The 19,992-nt window shown below is 39.3% G+C and overlaps 1 protein-coding gene and 1 pseudogene across 3 annotated transcripts in view; both read right to left on the bottom strand.

The window, feature by feature from the left end:
- SLC36A4 (solute carrier family 36 member 4) overlaps positions 1 to 16,079 on the bottom strand; it is a 47,657-nt gene extending 31,578 nt beyond the window's left edge. The window contains exon 1 of one of the 3 annotated variants that reach the window (XM_036028694.1): positions 16,075 to 16,079. Coding sequence is in view for 1 of the 3 variants with exons in the window: in XM_028516664.2 (XP_028372465.1) it covers positions 15,386 to 15,437 (52 nt within the window). In the remaining 2 variants the exon portion in view is untranslated. Of the gene's footprint in view, positions 1 to 15,385; positions 15,584 to 16,074 lie in introns of those variants that run through there. The other 2 variants (XM_028516664.2, XM_028516665.2) reach the window with 2 other exon arrangements.
- LOC114500926 lies at positions 1,099 to 13,330 on the bottom strand (annotated as a pseudogene).
- Positions 16,080 to 19,992: the final 3,913 nt, after the last annotated feature.

The following is a 19,992-nucleotide window of genomic DNA, read 5'->3' as shown; positions in this document are numbered from 1 at the left end:
ATAAATAAATAAAAATCTTTTAAAAAATATTTATCACAATTTATTAAAAAAGAATAGAACAAAAAAACTTCTATGCACCCTTTACAGACTCACCTATTTTTAACATTTTGCCATATTTGCTTTTTCTCTCTCTGATGCATATCACTTTCTATAAACTATCTAACGTGGCATAATACACCATGCCACGTTACCCTATGCATTCCCTAATAACAAAAATAGTTTCTTGAATATTCACATTACAGTTACCAAATTCAGGTAGTTTAACACTGATGCACTACTTTTATTTCATCTACATTCCATATTCCAATTTCTCAATCATGCCAATGTAGTTATCTTAATACTTTTTTCAGTGCAGAATCATGTACTGCATTTAGTTAAGTTATTACACAGGTCACCTTTGCCATTATGGTTTTTATAATATAATGCCCTTAAACCTTTTTTCCTTACTTAATCCTTTATTGTCTAGTTTGTCAGGTTTTTTAAATTTAAAATGTCATTAGTCATTAATATGGTAAACACTGCCCTCTATTTAAAAAAATGACATTTGTCATTCAATCTGCCAAGCTTAGCTAAAAATTCATGTGTCTATTTTTCATCATATGTTGACAAGATATAGGATTCAGGATGCTAAAATCAATTTAACAGACATTAAATAATTTCACACATATGCACAATCTTGACTAAGTGGTCAAAATTATAGATGAACATCAATGTGGGAACATGGATATTCAATGTATACCCGTGAACTTAACAGAAGATGTGTTTGCATTGATTTCTGGTAATTAACTTGCTTTCTGTGAATCTTAAATCACCCAATTCCAAATGTTGCAACTCCTACAGAAGGACTTTCTCTTTTTGAATTTTCTCAAGTGTTTTTTTTCCTAGCTGTTTTCCAGTTGTTGCTTGTTCCTTCAGTTGTTCAAACTGCTTTCAGTTTCTTCTTTAGGTTTTTGATTTTTTTTTTTTTTGTCTATCTCAGGATACCCAGAAGTTGACTGAGAGAGAGTATTTTGTGCTGTGCTCTGTGGGGCCAGAGCAGGTGCCAAATCTGGACTCATCGCTTCTTGCTTCCTGCTTTGCAGCTTTCTTAACCTTATCTCACCTTTAAATTTTAAGGGCTGTTTTTGATAATGGTTTACCATTTCATGATTATGGTCTCATATTCTGAAGTGGTTCCTCATGTAGTTTGGAATTGGTGATTGGTTCATTTCTTAAAGCTGGGGGTCTACAGCAACTCCACTACTAGGATTATACCCTAAGAACCCTGAAACACCAATCCAAAAGAACCTGTGCACCCCAATGTTCATAGCAACACAATTTACAATAGCCAAGTGCTGGAAGCAACCTAGGTGCCCATCAGTAAATGAATGGATCAGAAAACTCTGGTACATTTACACAATGGAATTCTATGCAGCAGAAAGAAAGAAGGAGCTCCTTTGCAACAGCATGGATGGATCTGGAGAGCATTGTGTTAAGCGAAATAAGCCAGGTGGTAAAAGACAAATAACATATGATCTCACCTTTAACAGGAACCTAATCAACAAAACAAACAAACAAGGAAAATATAACCAAAGACACTGAAATAGAGAACAGGCTGACAGTGACAGAGGGGAAGGGGTGGGAATTTCAGGGGAAAAAGGGAAGGGTTTGCAGGAACAAGTATAAAGGAGACATGGACAAAAGGGCGGGGATGAAACAGGAAGGAGGTGGGGAGGGCTGGGGGCGGTGGGCTGGGATGGGAGTAAAAGGCAGAAAACTATACTTAAACAACAATTAAAATAAAAGTAAAAATTTTTTTAAAAGCTGGGAGTCTATAAGCTGTTGATAAACTTTAGGCTCTTCATTGGGTATGTCACTTGGAACTGCAGGGTAAGTTACTGCTTTTGCTGGAGATATACCTTCAAAAAATGGGCGCCAAGAAACTGGTCATAATTCCACATGCAATGTTGTAAGACAGAGCCAGTATAACACCAGCTCTTGTACCCATATGAACATGTACCCTGGGAACACATGTGGCTGTTAAAATATACTCACCATCTGGGCATGGAGTATAATATGGAGAATGAGAGGCCACTAGTTTAGAAATAAGTTTGTAGCTTTCAACATTCCACATGTTCATTTGTCACCTCAGGTTCCCAAACCCAGACAGTACTAATAGTGTCCATGGGGGCTAAAGCAGGCTGTGTTATGGAGACCAGTTCCAAAGTCAAACACAGGATCACACTTCAAGTTAAAAATTGCCACTTTGGCAGGCATAAAATCATAAACAGCACAAAACTCAGTAGAACCAGAATTCCAAAGTACATCATAAACGGGGCCATTTTTTGGTAATGGCCCTGTAGCACGTCTCCGTTTGTTACAATGTAGTGCAGCATTTGTTACTCACAGTAGGAAGTTCCCGTTTTGCCAATAACACCTGCACCACCCATTACCAACACAGCAGACTTTTATTCCATGGCACTGTAACCTCATCCGCCTCAAAGACCTCTTGTGGCTAAAGCTGCACGAGTCCATCAGAGTTGGGGTACCGATAGAGTCTAACAAACAAAGCTGCACCCTTACGTCCTGGAACACAGGCAGCCACCTTGTGTGATTGGGGATCCAGGTGATCAATACGTTTTTGAAAATGCAATTTATTTGCAAATTTATTGAAACTTGTTTTCAAAGAAGAGACCTTCAACGTCAACAATTCAGGCACAGTTCCATCTTCTCACCAAGATGGACACCAATTTTGCATATTTTTCTAGATGAAAGACTTCAAACAGGCCCCAGTTTCCACACCACGAAGGTGGGAATCCCAGCTGTGCCATCTCTGAAAGCAGTGTAAGGCTGCCACATTGCCAGGACAGTCTTTTTGGGCGAGGACTCAAGGCAAACTGCCTTTGGGAGACTGAAGAGGTGCAGACGTTCCTTGTCAGTAACACTGATAACATTTATATTGTTCTCTGTTGCCCCAGGCAAACAAAGCTATACTTCGCCATTTTTCCCAGACTCTCTCGGAAATACTGTGTTTTCCGTGAAATGTGGTACCCATTCACCAGGTGCAGGCCTCTCTGTACTGCACTGTCAGGAGTGGTGGGAATGGTGCTGTCTTGTCCTGGAAAGAGCTTGTCAGTTTTAAATGGCATCCATTATCTACACAATTACTGATCTTATTCTACTTCTGCCATTCTGTCTTTTATTCTCTCAGTTTTTAGTTGTATTCTGTCCACTTTGGCAATATATACGATGCTTTACATACTATTGTCCCAGTCATGTCCCCACACATATCTGAGACTTATACACACAATCAATATACTAAATGTTTGCTATCAGTCCTCTGCCAAAGTTTGCTCAGTAATCCCTTGGCTGGAAGAACTTCATTCTTCTGTAGAATTTGCCAGAATGACCTGTAGGGCTTGCTAAAACACAGATCTATGTGCTCCACCCCAAAGCTTCTGATGCAGCACCTCTGGGGTGGGCCTGAGAAAATACACATTTCTAATGAGTGCCCAGGTGATGCTGATGCTGCTGGTCTATGGACCACACTTTGGGAAGCACTGCTCTAGCACCGACCGGATTGGCTAGAAAGTCCATCTGTTTTTTCCCATTAAAATGGCTCCAGTAGCATGCAGTTGTCTTTAACGTCATTTGAAACAATTTTGCTAGGCTGTATTATGACAGCTATCATATCAGCATGCATTAAAAAAAACTTATCAAAATTGGTGAATTTTTGTGTAGCCATTTTATTATTGAAGATGAAAGAAAATACACATTTCCAGCATATTATGCTTTATTATTTCAAAGGTAAAAATTCAACTGAAATGCAAAAACGATTTGTACAGTGTGTGGAGAAGGTGCCATGACTGATCGAACCTGTCAGAAGTGATTTACAAAGTTTCGTGCTGAAAATTTCCCACTGTGATGCGGTCACTGGCAAGCAGTGTCCGCTGCATTGTGGATGAGATACAAGACAAACTCACATGGACTGCCGAGTACTGTGGAGGAAAAGGGATGGCATGGCCACTCTCTCAAGGGGAGAACGCCCCAAACCTTGCCTTGACAAGCTTTTACTGCTTTTCTGGGCACATTACATGATGATCCTCATTTACTATGCAGAGGTTGGCTTTAGGTGGTTACCTTTTACAGAAAACAAAGAACAGGATGATGCTAATCACATCACAGAAGGATATTTGCAAATGCAAAGGAAAAAGTGGTTGAACTGGTTACGCTAGTCCTTGGAAGATTTAGCATAGATTTTAGGAAGTTACCTTAAAGATACGCAGTAAATGTTTGCTGCCTCAATTCAGGGTGAGGGAGTTTTAGTAAAGAGCAAGTCTCAAAGCAGCCTAGGTATGATGCAGGCCTGATTCCCCACGGGAGAACGTATCTATGGGCATGGGTCCTGTCTGGGTCCATGCCATGCGGAACAGTCTCCTATACCACAGGACAATGCTCCATGGTCAGGTAGACCAGTTGATGCTGATAGCGATCGAGACAGTAACTGAGAACAATCTACGTTATACCATGTAGGAGATAGCTGACATATTCAAAATATCCAAATCAATAACGTTATTGGTGAAAATGAAAAATGTGTCTTTTATTTTATGAAAAAAACCATATGGACTTTTGGCCAACCCAACAGATCCCTCAGGAAGGGTTTAAGTGCACAGTATTCCCTGAGTCTTTGCAAGTTTTAAACCATTCTTCTAGGGCCTTGATGTGAAAGGCAACATGAATTATCACCTTCAGCTCACACTTTCTGTTCTTGAGTTTCCTGAAAATGCTGTTCCACTCTTTCCTTGCTTTGCCTGCTACTCTTGAGAAATCTGATGCCAGACTAATCTTCTCAATCACTATAATTTGTTCTTTTTGCCTGAGGTCCTGAAGATTATATCTTCCAGTTGAGTGTGCTGAGTCAAATTTCTTAGAGATATATTGGGCCTGTTTGGCATGTAAATTTAGATTTTTCTCTTATTTATGGAAAATTTTCTTGGATTATAGCTTTAAATGTTTATTTAATTCAAATACTTTGGTTTTCTTCTTTAGAGATTGCGTGTTGGTTGATCTCTGCCTGTCTCCCATTTCAACCACTTTCTCTCTGGCCCTTTTGATGTCTTCCCCACCTCATTTAAATTCTCTGAAATCCCATGACTCTATTAAATTTTCATTTTAATATATTCTCCCTTGGATACCTTGTAATTTATTCTTTATTTATGATTCTTCCTATTGCTGGGCATTTCAAAAACAGAGATCCTAGCTTGAGATTGTTCCATTCTGTCAATATAATGAAGTTAGTTTATTTAATGAATGATATTTACTTACTACTTGGCAACAGGGAGTAACTGGCATGTGATCTGGTCCTCTTTCATTTCTGCAGAATCTTCAGTTTCCCCTAACGACCTTTTTCTTTCTCATCACTTCCACGTTTCTGAGGGCCATCTTCAAACGTTCTTTTCATCTCTCCCCCAGCAGCAATGCTTTGCCACAGCTGCCCTGTCTATTCCTCCCCTGTACTTGGTGCTATGGATCACAACTTCCAGACCTGACCTCTGTTTAGACTTGAACACCTTAGTTTAGACATTCTCTTTCTGAAGGAGATGTTCACTGTGCTTTTTCCAAGGCCCCTGCTCCCTTCTCCTCTTTTCCACCACGATTCTGAAGCCCCGCCTCTTCATTCTTCCTGCTTGCAATAGCAACAGAACTCTCCTTGAAATCTGCTATTTTTCTACATATAGATAATTTGGTTGTTCCTTGCTCTCCTGGTAATGCTAAAATAATACTTTTATAAGTGGGTTTACTTGTGCCACTTATTGAATTAACAGGTTTGGGGGGAGGCTACATGGAGAGACAAGAATTTAGGCCACCATTATACCAGTGCTAACTTGAAGTCAGCACAACTGTTTTTCCTAAGAGCAAAGTTATGCTTTAAGATATTAGAAGATGTTTAGCTTTATAACGTATTTTTGTAATACATTTTGAAATGAGGATATGTGATCAGCTTTGTTCTTTTTCAAGACGGTTTTGGCAATCTGAGTCTGATACTGGCATAAGGACAGACATACAGACCAATGGAACACAACAGAGCCCAGAAATAAATCTATGCATAGACGGTCAACTGATCTTCGACAAGGGTGCCAAGAATACACAATGGAGAAAAAGTAGTATCTTTAACAGATGGTGCTAGGAAAATTATATACACATATGCAAAAGAATGAAATTGGAGCTTTATCTTATCAACAAAAATCAACTTAAAATGCATTAAAGACTTCAATGTAAAACTAGAAACTGTAAAACTCCAAGAAATCATAGGGGGAAATGTTCAGACATTGGTTTTGGCAATAATTTCAAATCTATGACACCAAAGGCATTGGCAACAAAAACAAAATGGATAAGTGGGTTACATCAAATTAAAAAGCTGCACAACTTTTTAAAATTTTTTTAAATTCTGCACAGCAATAAACAAACAAACAAAAAACCCCACAATCAACAGATTGAAAAGGGAACTTACAAGGAGAGACCAAAAAAATTATCTTCCAGAGACCAGATCCCCTGTAGTACAGGCTCCACCCACTACGTGAGTGTTCTAGGAACCCATCTGTATGAGTGTAGCAGCTGGCGTTGTTGTGAGAGGCTGCGTTCGGCTTTGGTGAATTATTTTTTTAAAGATTCTTTCAACACATTTGCACATTTCATGAGGGGTGATTTATGAGTACATCTGCCCATAATGGCCTAAGCGTTCAGCACTTTTTGACCAAAAACAGCATGACCCCCATGCCCCACCCTCCCGATTCACCCCCATCTCACTCAACTTTTTTTTGTTTCCACATGTGAAAGTCCTCAAAGGGAAATGTTTTGCCAGAAGCACTAAAAGGTATCAAAATCAACAAGCTTAAAAAATGTTTGGAGCTGTGTAAAGAGCATCTTGATAGGCATACTGCATCAAACAGAGAGTATTTTGAAGGTGACTAAAGTTAAATATGTAAGAATACACAATTTTTTATAAATAAATTTGATTTTTTGGGGTCCCCACTCATATGGTCATCTTTTGTTTTTGACAGATCCTACATCTTTTTCTGTTATACTCTATACAAAGTATGTAATTGTGTCAAACCACTGCATTAGTTTGCTAGAGCTTTTATAACACAGTACAACAAAGTGGGTGGCTTGAAAAACAGAAATTTATTATCTCACAGTCCTGGAGGCTAGAAGTCCAAAATCAAGGTGTTGACAGGGTTGATTCATTCTAAAGGATAAGGAGATCCTTCTAAAGGAGAAGGATCTGCCCCGGCTTGTAGATGGCTATCTTCAAGTTCATAGGTCATTCTCCCCCTCTCTTGCTTCTGGCCTTTCCATTTACTGTTTGCTCCTAAATCATACTCTGTTCTCCTATTTCCTCTTCTTTCCTTCCAACTTTATCTAACCACTATATTTCTTGCTCAACCTTCTGCCTTCCTTAACCCCAAGTTGGGCTTAACTCTCTCTCCCAGGTGTTCCCATAGCACCATACAACCTCCCTATTATAGCATTAACATACGGCGCTGTAATGGTCCATTTTACTTGTACGTATTCTCTAACTGACAGGGAAGATGCCTGACTTGTCTACTAGTGTGTCTTCAGTATTTGAAACAAATGAATAAATAAATGCATGAAAGAGAAAGCAGCATGTTAAGGAAGAAATATGATTTCAATTTTTAAATCATATCATCTGAGATTACACTGAATGAGCAGTTAGAAACAGGTCTGGAGAGGAGGAAAGAATTCTGGGCTAAAGATAAGGCTTTGAAAACTGCATCAGAATTGGGTATTGAATAACTGGGGCCAAAAGGCAGGATAAGGTCTCTCAGAGATTGCATGGAGACAAGCAGAGCTGAAGATGTATCTCGAGTTCAAGAAAAAAGTTGGCAAAGGTAACAGAAAAGGAACGATAAAGCCTTCACTGAGTTTGGTACAATAGACACCTGAAATTGTAAGGAACAGATTCAAGTTTTCAAACCAGTCTTGTTGAGAACCACAATCCCTTTCCTAAGAACAGTTTCCAGCTCGGGGGTGGGGGGGGAGGCAGCACCCACCACCATGCCCTTCCCTTGGCTCTCACACTGTCCTGTCACTGCTACCTCTGACTTTACCTCCTGCAACTCTTCCCCTTGCTCATTCTTCTGAGTGCTCACTCACTGTCAGAGGGGTAAGAGGTAAAAAAATAGGGCTCACCTTCTCTCCTGCAACCTCTCCCTTGTAGAAAACCAGAATGATGTGTTTATGAAAGTGGTCAGCAGAACGTTATGAACTGAATGTTTCTTTCCCCCAAAATTCATACACTGAAGTGCAATGTGACAGGTAGGGCCTTTGAGAGATAATTAGGTTTAGATGAAGTCGTGAGGGTAGAGCCCATGATGGGATTAGTGTCCTCATAGGAAGAAGAATATAAAGCACTCTCTCTCTCTCTCTTTCCAGCATATGTGGACACAGCAAGCGGTGAGCCACCTATAAATCAGGAAGAGGGTCCTACCAGAAACCTAATCAGCTGGCATTTGATCTAGGACCTCCCACCTTCAGAACTGTGAGAAATCAAGGTTTGTTGTATAAGTCACCCAATTTACAGTAAATTTAAATGTTAAAGCAGTCTGAGCTGACTAAAGCACAGGAGTTAGTTTTCCTGGTACAACAGATCCTGACAGCTGACCTTTTCATTTGCTAGTGAGAAGAGTGACAAGGGCTAAGATGGCCTTTACGCACATCAGGACTGCAGGCAGAGCACACTACAGGAGCTGGTGCAGAGGCACAATTTCTCCCACAAGTTGTACTGGTTTCTGGCCCTTCTCAAGAGTCTCTGTTAACATACTGTCACTGCCTCTCAGCAGAATCTACTGACAACAGCCCGTCATTACAAAAGGTCTGTGCCTCCTGACTGAATGTGTTCAATAAAAGAATGTAATGCAGTTTCACAAGTATTAAGGGAGTCCCAATATATGTCAGGTACTATTATGCTGGGAATAAAGCAATTACTGAAACTAACAAAAATTTCTGCCCTTATGGAGCTCAAATTCTAGTGGGGGAAGGAGACAACAAGTAAGATAGGTAAAACAGAGATCATGTTAGTGGTAAATGCTAAGTAGAAAAATAGGGACTGGGAGGGTGAGCCTGTAATTTTAGACAAGATAGCCAAAGGAGGCCCCACGGAGAAAGTGGGATTTTGAAGACGTGAAGGCAGGCTGACAATGAACACTGTAGCTATCTCGGGGGAGAGCAATCTGGCAGTGGGAACAACAAAGGCTCTAACCATGTAGAGAGTCTTGTGTGTTTAAACAGGAAGGAGGCTGGAGTAGCTAGAGAGGAGTGTGCAAGGGGAGAGCAGTGGGAGAGCAGATCAGAGAATCAGGAAGGACAGACGGTAGACACCCTTGTAGACCACACCGAGGAGCAAGAAAGCCATCAGAGCAGTGTTGACCAACAGAAATATAATGTGAGCTACAAACATAATTTAAAAATTTCAATAACCACATTTTTAAAAGGGAAAAAGCAATACTGTATTTTAATGCCATATTTTGCTATGTATTAATGCACTGCTTTTTGCCCAAATTTTTGAAGGTAAAATAAGGGTATGCATTATACATGGGTAGAATGATTACATACCAGGGGTATAATAATGGGTATAATAATCCCAAGTATACTGCACACACAAATATGGGTGCCCATTACACACAGCAAAATATGGAATAATACATTGTACTTAACCCAATATAACTAAAACAGTATCATTACAATATATAATTAACCTAAAAGATTAACAAGATATTTTACAATCTATTTCTCATACTATGTCTTAGAAATAAGTATATATGTTACATTTACAGCTTATTTTAATTTAGACAAACCATATTTCAAATGCACATATGGCTGAAGGCTACTGTAGTAGACACATCACGGTAGAGAATTTTGTGCAGAGTGACCTGATCTGATTTATATTTTAATCAGGATATTTCTGGGCCTACCTCTGCATGTGTAAAATGAGAGTAATGACTTCCACCCCACAGGGCTTTTATGATAATGAAATGAAATAATGTATAATAAGCATGGAGCCTAGCCCCTGGCATAGAGTAATAAATAGCTACTAGTTTCCTTCCCTTTCTTACATAATAATAATATTAAAAGAAAATTATGCTACATAGAATTTTACAATGTAAATCTTTGACAAGGAATTAATTTACTAATACTAATCAATAATTCTGGGCACTTGTGAACTATAAACTGTGCTATAAGACCAAGTAAATAAAGATAAGCAAAATGTGTTATGCCAGCCCAAAGGAAACATAGACTAGCAGAGGACACGATAACTTAAAAACCTAACATGGTAAAAACTTTAACAGTCAAACCATAGGAAATAAAATCATAAAGTAATTAAAAACTACAAAATCCAATTTATATTATATATAAAGTTTACTATTTTCTAGTGTCTTGCTGTAATTTTTGGCCAAGTACTGAAAGAATTGAGAAACTCTGAAAAATGCTATGTGATTACTATAGATAAAAATTAAAAATACTTTATAAAATAAAACACTATAAAGCAATGAACATCAAACTACCCAGACCTAATTATTTACATTTACAAATGGAAAACTTACAAATAAACACTGCTTCAGTCAATATTATACATTATACGCACATGTCTAAATTAATGCTGCATACAATCAGAACATTCTTAAAACAGGCCGTGCTTTAATGCCATCTTATATTGCTCAGACAATTATTTCAACCTCAATTTCCTAACCTACAATCAACCTCAATTTCCAATTTTAATCAGAAGAAACAAAAATCACATTAATTTAGCAATATGTATTAGAACCTTAAAAATATTTATCCTTTGCACTTAGTAATTCTACTTCCAACAAGCTAGTATATGGAGAAAAAAATTTCTGCATAAAGACGTTAATTGAAACATTATTTATGTTAAAAATTTGGAAACAACCTAAATGTGCAACAATCAGGAAATTGCTACATTAACTACACAGTGCACCCACTTTATAAAGTATTGCAATGACATTAAATTATGGTTTTGAAGTCTGAGTAAAACAGGAAAAAGTATATCACAAACTGAACGGGAAAAAGTTGAAAAATCACAGTATAGGTGCAATAATGTTTTCATTTGTTTTATTTTTGAAGACCACTTTTGCTCAATACAGAATTCTGGATTGGAAGTTAATTGTTTTATTTTCTTTTTTTATTTTTTAGAAGTGGGGCAGGAAGGAAGAAAGAAAGAGGAACATCAATGTGAGAGGCAACAATCTCTTGTACTCACCCTGACCAGGGACTGAACCTGCAACCTAGGCAAGTGCCCTGACCAGGAATCGAACCATTGGCTTTGAAGGACAATGCAGACTGAGCCACACCAGTCAGGGTTGTTTTCAGCATTTCAAAATGCTGGCTCATTCTTGTCTCCTGGCATCCATGTAATAATATTTTAAAAAGTTATGTAAAAATGAAAGAAAAGAAACATATGAAAATGTCTTTCTCAGAAAAATGTAAAATGGAAGAAGAAAGTAATAAATTTGCATTACTTTTATAACAGCAAAATACAGGAACTCATTTACTTATATTTTGGCATGGACAAACTAAAAGAAAGTAAGGGGAGGGAATTACAGGGAAAAAGGGTGAAGGGTTTGCAGGAACAATTGTGAAGGACACATGGACAGTAACAAGGGGGGTTGGAAACAGGAGAGGGAGGTGGGGAAGGCTGGGGGGAGGGGAGAGGAAAAGGCAGAAAACTGCACTTGAGCAACAATAAAAAATGTTAAAATAAATTTTTTTTAATTTTATTTATTTATTTTTAGAGAGGGAAGGGAGGGAGAAAAAGAGAGAGAAACATCAATGTGCGGTTGCTGGGGGTCATGGCCTGCAACCCAGGCACGTACCCTGACTGGGAATCGAACCTGCGACACTTTGGTTTGCAGCCCACGCTCAATCCACTGAGCTACACCAGCCAGGGCTAAAAAATTTTTAAAAATAAAAATATAATATTGCCACCTAAATCTATAAACTGGTATCAGTAAAAGATGAGAACAGTAACTATTTTATTCATTTCTGAGGTGGAAAAAATATGTACAACAGGAAACCTTCCAGAGGCCCCCACAGCCTATGAAATGAAATGCACACATTCAGCTACTTATAAAAAAAATTTGTTTAATTCTTTTTTAAATGAAATATTTGGTCATTGTGGAAAATCAGGAAATACATAGATAAGCAACATTTTGTAATTAAAATTACCTCACACTTCCCCCCAAAGAAATGACCACTGGTAACACTTTAGAGAATAAACAAACATACTCCCATAGGTTCCCATGTAGTCCCATGGCTTTACATACTATTTATATGCTGATGACTTCCAAGTCTGTATCTCCAGACCAGAACCCCGCACTCACTATAGACATAATCCAATTGCATCCTCGACATCTGCAATTTCTTGTCTAACAGACATCTCAAACAACATTTCCCCAAACAGAACTTCCTCATCACCACCCAAATGGCTCCTCCTGTGACTTTATCTATCTGTGCTGGTTATCTACTGCTGTGCAACAATTTATGGCTGTTGTCACAAAGCCTCGGTTCCATATAACACAGACCCTCCCTTATGGTTGTTTACAACATGGTAGCTGGCCCAAGTGAGTGAATCCAAAAGACAGACGGCAAGGCACAAGGCCAATCAGGACCTAGCTGTGAAGTCACACATTTTCATTTCTATCATAATCTATTCTGTAGGAGCAAGTTACTAAATTCAGTCCACGACTCAAAGGGAGAGAAATTAAGTTCCTCCTCATGGAAAAACATCAAAGAATACTATAAACCACTATAACATCTCAGTTGATCGAAATTCTTTGTCTCTCATCCAATCTGTTAGAAAGTCATTCTGGTTCTACTTTCAAAATATACCCAAGTCCTGCTATTTCTCTCCCATACTGCTGTGAAGGACATGAAAATCTTTTTCTTGAGCTACTGAAATACCCTTCTGCTTATACTTTTGCCCCTTACAGTCTATTCACACAGCACCCAGCCCAATCCCTTTAGAATTTAAGTCAGATCATACCACTCCTCCGCTGAAACCCTGGCTTGGCTCCCCACTCTCTCAGAGTAAAAGACAAGTCTTTACATGACCTTCAAGATCCTACATAACCTGGCCTCCTCACCACCTTAATCCTTCTGCTTCAGCTACCTTGGCCTCCTTCAAATTTCTGCCTTCACTCTAGGTGTTCTTTTTGCCTGGAATGGTTTTTCCCCAGATACTCACTTGACTAATTGCCTCACCTCTTCCAAGTCTTTGCTCAAATCTCAGCTTTTCAATAAGGTCCGTCTTGGCCATTTTATAAAATATTATAAACTACCCTGCCCCTACCCTTATTCCTGATTCCCCTTACTTGGCCTCTCTGTTTTCCCATAGCACTTTCTCCCTAATGTACTATATAACTGATTATTGTCTGCTTCCTGTTAATAGAATGTAAGCTCCATGAGAGCAGGAGTTGTGATCTGTTTTGTTCATGAATGTATCCTACATGCCTAAAACAGTGCCTGGCACATAGCAGCAGCTCGATAAACATGTTGAATTAATGAACAAACATAACTGTTTTCAAAATTTAAAAAATCTAGAACCTTGTTTTCAGTTAATAAAAATGTACCTGGCGAATATCTTCCCATATTAATTTTAATGGCTATCACTGCCCTACCACGATTTACCTAAACAATTTTCTTTAACTGAACATTTAGTTACCAGTTTTTCTCTACTGTAAGTGATGTAATGAACATCTTTTGATGTAAGTATTTGTTACACAACTCATTTCCTTGGGAAATATTTATAGAAGTAGAATTGCTGGATCAAAGAATGTGTGCTTTGTTAAGAATATATTATACTGCTCTTACCAGCAACGCATGAGAATGCACATTTCCCCACATCCTCACCTAGATGGGTTATCAATGAATTAAAACAGTCAAATAATGTTGTGGAATTGTGCACCTGAAACCTGTAAAATTTTGTTAACCAGTGTCACCTCAATAAATTCAATAAAAAGGGAAAAAAGAAAAAAAGTCAGATAAACCTGCATTCATATCTGGGTTCTGCCATTAATGAGCTTAAATTATTGTATCTGTGAAAGGGGAATAATGTAGCACCTACCCCACCCCACTATTGTGAGGATTAAACGAGACAATGTGCACGTAAAGCACTTACTTAGTACACTGTGACCCACAGTAAACACTCAATAAAATGCTACATTATTTCTACCAGTATGACTTAAATCAAAGTGAACAGCACATTATTACAAGAATGCCAATCAATTAGTTACTATAATAAAGTATTACTTCAAAGATCAACTGTTTAAAGGATTTAACATCAAATTAAAAATATTTCTAAATACAATGCAAATAACTGGAGGAAACAATATTACTACCCTGATCCTAACTTTTGTTTTCCTTTTGACAACAGGAAACCATATCGATGGTTTACCTTCCCCAGCTTGCCTTTGATGTGTACACACAGCGCACCACACCTTCAACACCCGCCCCCCCCCCCCAAACAGACACTGAGAAAGGAAAGGGTAGCTAAGCGGCTCCTCCAACTAGATCAGTAACCAAGGGAACACAGTAAATTCCTAATCAAGGCCTCCCGTGGGCTAGCTATGTATAGTTTCAGCTAAAACAATAAATTAGTATAGAAGGAAGTGTCTACTCTGTCTTCAGCCTGATAAAAATGCAAAAATAATTGCTTCCCCTGACTCCCGACTACAGGTGTTTGGTGACCCGACCTTTTCTGTATATTCTCCCCACCAGTTGTAAAACTGTTAATCCTTGAATGTATGTAACTAAAACTGCTAATGCAGAACTGTATTTTTCTTTTCCCTTCCGCCTATATAAATATTTGTTCATTAACTAAAGTTAGAGCACTATCTAGCCTTCTTGGAACTCTGTACTCCGGCAATATTCCCAGATGGGCCGAAATAAAATCTCTTTTCTTGTATCTACGAAGGTTCAAGTCTTCTCTTCGTGGGTCACACACACAGACACACGCCCATTTCAACGCCCTTTGTAGGTCCTGATATCCAAGTCTGCCACCTCGCAAACCTCAGCTCATCCCAAAAGTCGCTGGGAGGCTCGCCTTGCTGCGTTTTAAATTTAAATCCGTACCAGACCCACAATACCGACAGCCCTGCCAAACAAACAAAAAACGGCTTCTCTCCTGGTCCAGGGACTAGCAACCTGAACCCGGATGCGGCCCGGACACACGCGTGGGGCAGGGTCGGCGCGGCCCGGGCTCCCGCACTCGCCGTCCGGCCGAGGCCAAGTGCAGGCCGGGAGCCGCGGAGCATCCCACCGCCGCACACCCGCACCACGTCCGCCAGCGCCCCGGCCCACACGCAGCACCCACCTAGCTCCTCCGGCCCCACCGATTCCACCGCCGCCGGCGCCGCCGCTTCCATCTCTCTCGGGTCTCCAGGACGCCGCTGCCTTGGGGCGCGCTCTCTCGCTTCTTCCGGACGGGCGTCAGGCCGAGACCTCCCCGGCACCGCGGACCGACACCCAGCGCCGGCCCCTGGCCCCGACCCAGCCCGCCAGCGCGATGAGGAGCATGCGCAGTGGGGCTGCCTGTCCCCGCCCAGGCGCCCGGCGCGGGGGGGGGGGGGGGGGGGGGGGGCCGCTCCTGGGGTTCCGAGGCCGCTGTCAGGGAAAAGCCTTACGGTAGCACATCCGAACGAGAGGCTGCCCGGCTGGAGAAAGGCGTGATAACGGGACAGCAGGGGAGTTCCGAGACAACTGGAAATTGGGAGAGAGGGGTGTCTTTAAAAATGACCACGAACTTAAATTTGAGGAGCCCATGTATTTTCAAGGCTTTAGACATAAGACACCTTGGAGACTCCAAAGGAGGAAGGGATTTGCCCCTATCTCTGTTGGAGTTCTGACTGCTCCTTGGTTATTGGTCTCCCTATACCTCGATTTAGAGATATAGGGTGCACTCGGGTAGAATTTAATTCAGCCAAATGATTTCACTTTAAGGATTTTTCAGTGCCTTTTAAAGATATTTGACGTTTCCTTTCGCTGAAAGGAAATCGAGGTTACAAGTAATTATATTGATGGGGTGTCAAATACTCTTAAGCACTATACGTGCATTGTCTATTTAATTCTGATGAGAAACCTGTGAGATAACTCTAATATATCTATCCATTCTATAGATGAGGGAATTGAGCCACACAGAGCTAAGTAACTTGTCCAAGAATAGTAAACTCCTAAGTGGCAAAGATGGAATACTCTGCAGCCGGAGCTGGGGCTCTCCGATGAGTGTCGATAAATGTTTGCTGCATCAATGGGTGAAGCATGCTTTCAATAGGAAGGAAAATTATTTTAATTTTGACATTGCTTTCATTTTTTCACTTCATAGTTCTTTAAAGTCAGGACACTAGACATTTTTTCTTTTTGTCGGTTCCATTTCAGTGGGGTCTTCTTAGAAAAGTTGTGGGGTTTAGGGGGGTCTACTTTCTTGGATCACTGATATAACCACATGGTGCTGGTGTTAAGTATTTTAAATTCTGAGATTAAGAAGGTGCACAATTACATGATATCTGAATGTTTTCTCCTGTTGCATCCTTTGTAGGTTTTACGGGGTGGTAATGATGGTTTGCCAATACACTTTGTTTTCCTTTAAGTCAACCCCAATCACTCACGCACACACACATATAAACCCCAAAGACAGGTTTTATTTAAAATTCTCCTGACACATAACAAAGATGCTGGTGAGAAAACTGTATCCGGGATTATAACTAGAGGAATAGTTCCTAACCCATGTTGGGAACGGCCACCTGGTTAGAGATCAGTGGGAGAGAGGGAAGGTGTCAGACAGATAACTGCCCATAAAACCACCCATTGTCACGAGAACACTGGAGACAGTGTTTTGAAAGAGCAACATTATCCTTTGAGTGTTAAAATGGATCAAAAGTCACTGATCTGCCACCTCAGGATCAGGAAAAGCAGATCTGGCAGTGTGGAAGGGAAAAGGGTCTGATCTGCAATGGAATCCTGTATCTAACTTTTGACTCTTCCCAAAACTTAACTACTAATAGCCTATGTTGACTGGAAGCCTTACCAATAATATAAACAGTTGATTAACACATAGTTTGTATGTTATATGTATTGTATACTGTATTTTTACAATAAAGTAAGCTGGAGAAAGAAAAATTTTATCAAGAAAAGCATAAGGAAGAGGAAATGCATTTATAGGACTGTCCTATATGTGTTGATATTATAAGTTTGTCATCTGCTTACAAGCTGAATTATGGCTGTCAGTACTTAATAAATATTGTCTTTCATAAAACACTGTAGATGTTACAAATATTATTAACACTAGACATCAAAAATGAAAATATAATGTGATAAAGAAACCCATATTCACCCACAGGTATAATGATTCATGCACTGATAACAAAAAAGCAGCAATATGATCGCTTCATGTTAGCCTAGCCTGTATACTAATTAATAAATCATTAGATAACTTCTATGCATACAGCATTGCAGTCACATCCATATACAGTATTGGAAACATTGTTACTTTTCAAAAATATCAGTTATCTATAATGATAAGCTGATACACAGCTTCTCCAATTAAGAGAGAGAGAGAGAGAGACATAGAAGGGGGGCAGGCATACTATGCAATATTGTAATTCTTTGAAAGCAAAGGTATAAAATAATTTAAAAATTAACACATTATTAATTTTATATAAATTATCACTCACCTTGTACCTATGTAAGGCTAGGCTCCGCACTTCCATATATGTCTTGCCCACAGTGAATACTTAGGCAATGATAATGGCATAAAAATGTCTCATACAGTTATTAGATTTTCACCCAAGACACACACCATACACAACAGATGGGCTTAGTAACTCTTCTGCATTATGATGATATACTATTTGTTCAGTGAAAGTGGATCATTATAAAAGTCTTTTATACTCTTTGTCTTCATGTTGAGTGGGCTGAGAAGGAGGAGGAGGAAGGGGGCGGCTTGTTCTTGCTGTCTCAGAGGGTGGCAGAGGCTGAGGAAAAGGTGGAAGAGGAAGTGGAGGCAAGTACACTCAGTGTAACTTTACAGAAATACATCATAATTTCTGTCTGACTTTTTGCTTTTTTATCTCTCTGAAAATATTTCTATATGGTACCAATCCTTCTTCTGCTGTTTGCTGTAGGGTCAGTGCCGTACCACAGAAGGCTTCGTTTTGTAAAAGAAATTAAAAGCAATCTTAAATAATCAGAGCCCTTCTTCCAGATTGTCTAATGTCCATTTGTTTTCTGGCTCTGCTTCTTCTGTGTCTTCCTCACCGTCTGGCCTGGTTCAGAAGCACTCATCTCCATCAAGTTGTCTTCTGTTAATTCTTCTGCTGTAGTGTCTGTTAGCTCTTGAATTTCTCCAAGATCCATATCCAGAAAACTCCTTATGCCCCACCTTTTTTTGATCATATCCACAATCTCTTCTGTGAATTCTTTGATTGGCTCTACCATAAACTTTGTGAAGTCATGCACAACACGTAGACACAGTTTTCTCTGGCAGGGATTTACTGTTTCAGGCTTGATGGCTTTTATGCCTTTTTCTATAGCAGCAATGGCATCTTCAGGGATGTAATTCTTCCAGACTTTCATTATGTTCCTCTGTCAAGGTTTTCTTTCATGCCCTTGACAATCCTTACTAACAAATATCCTTTGTGGCATTTTTTCCCCAGAATAAGACAATTTCCTCGGCATCTTTTCTCTTCAATGATTTTGTTAATGGCATCTGGGAATTGGCAAGCTACCTCTTGGTTAGCAAAAGCAGTTTCTCCTGTTATCCTGACACTTTTTAAGTCAATCTCTTTCTAAAGTCATCAAACCATTCTTTGCTGGCATTAAATTCTTCAGCTTTAGACCCTTCACCTTCCTTTTGCTTTAAGATAGCATATAATGACTTTGCTTTTCCTTGAATCATATTAGGAGTATAAAGATATGTTTTTCTTATAGCAATCCTGCACCCATATAAAAGCTGCATTTTTCAATACAGATAAAAAGGTATTTTGCAAGAAGTTTTGCAAGGTTTTCACACCTGGAGTAGTTGTGGTAACAGCTTCATGAATTCCCTTTTTTGTTGTTATTATTATAATGGTCCTACATTATAAATAAATCCTATACTGGATTCATTTATCTTGAAATGGCAGGTAACTGCAGCTGCAGACCTGAATTTACAGCACATATCAAGCAATTCAACTTGTAATATCAGGAGTTTTCTCTGCTCCTCTGGAACACTTCAACCATTACTAGTGGCACTTCGTATGGATCCCATGGTGTTAGACAAGGTTTACAATATTGCACTAAACACGATGAAAAATGCCAAGAACCATGAGAGATCACTTTTTGATACAAAATACAATTCACTGGAACGATGAACTGTTCATGTGGAGATGGTTAGCATCACTTGGCGTTTTAGTGGGATACCCACAACACTGGAACTCGCTGCCATAGCAACAGGAGGTGGCTACAAAATTACTGCAATAGTACAGTATATGGTACAGTAAATTTCATGCAGTTATGACTTAATACTGTATCTTTACATTTGATTTCTCTCAACTGCAGATGGCACCATGTATGATCTGTGTGTGGATAAGTTTTGATAAATTTTAAGTCTTTACAATAGATGTATGTATATTTTATGGTGGTAAATGATAAAATAGACTACTACGTACATAGATTTTATGTATTCATGGCATATCTAACTTTTTCTTAATTTTGTTATATTTCTTCCCTATGTAGTTCATCTGTGAGATTTTTCAAATTATCACAGCTATCAAAATCTTTTTCTAATATATTTACTGAAAACATATGCAAGTAAATGGACCTGTGCAATTCAAAACAATGTTGTTTAAGGGTAAACTATACTATCTCTGTGCCAGGGAATATACTAGGCACCTGATAACACTCTCCTTGCTGCAGATTGGCTGTATTCCTCTAGGAAAGCCACAA

The sequence above is a fragment of the Phyllostomus discolor genome, chromosome 6, assembly GCF_004126475.2.
Source record: "Phyllostomus discolor isolate MPI-MPIP mPhyDis1 chromosome 6, mPhyDis1.pri.v3, whole genome shotgun sequence".
NCBI lineage: Eukaryota > Metazoa > Chordata > Mammalia > Chiroptera > Phyllostomidae > Phyllostomus > Phyllostomus discolor.
Note: the sequence above shows the minus strand (reverse complement) of the source record. Positions and strands in the feature narration are given on the sequence as shown.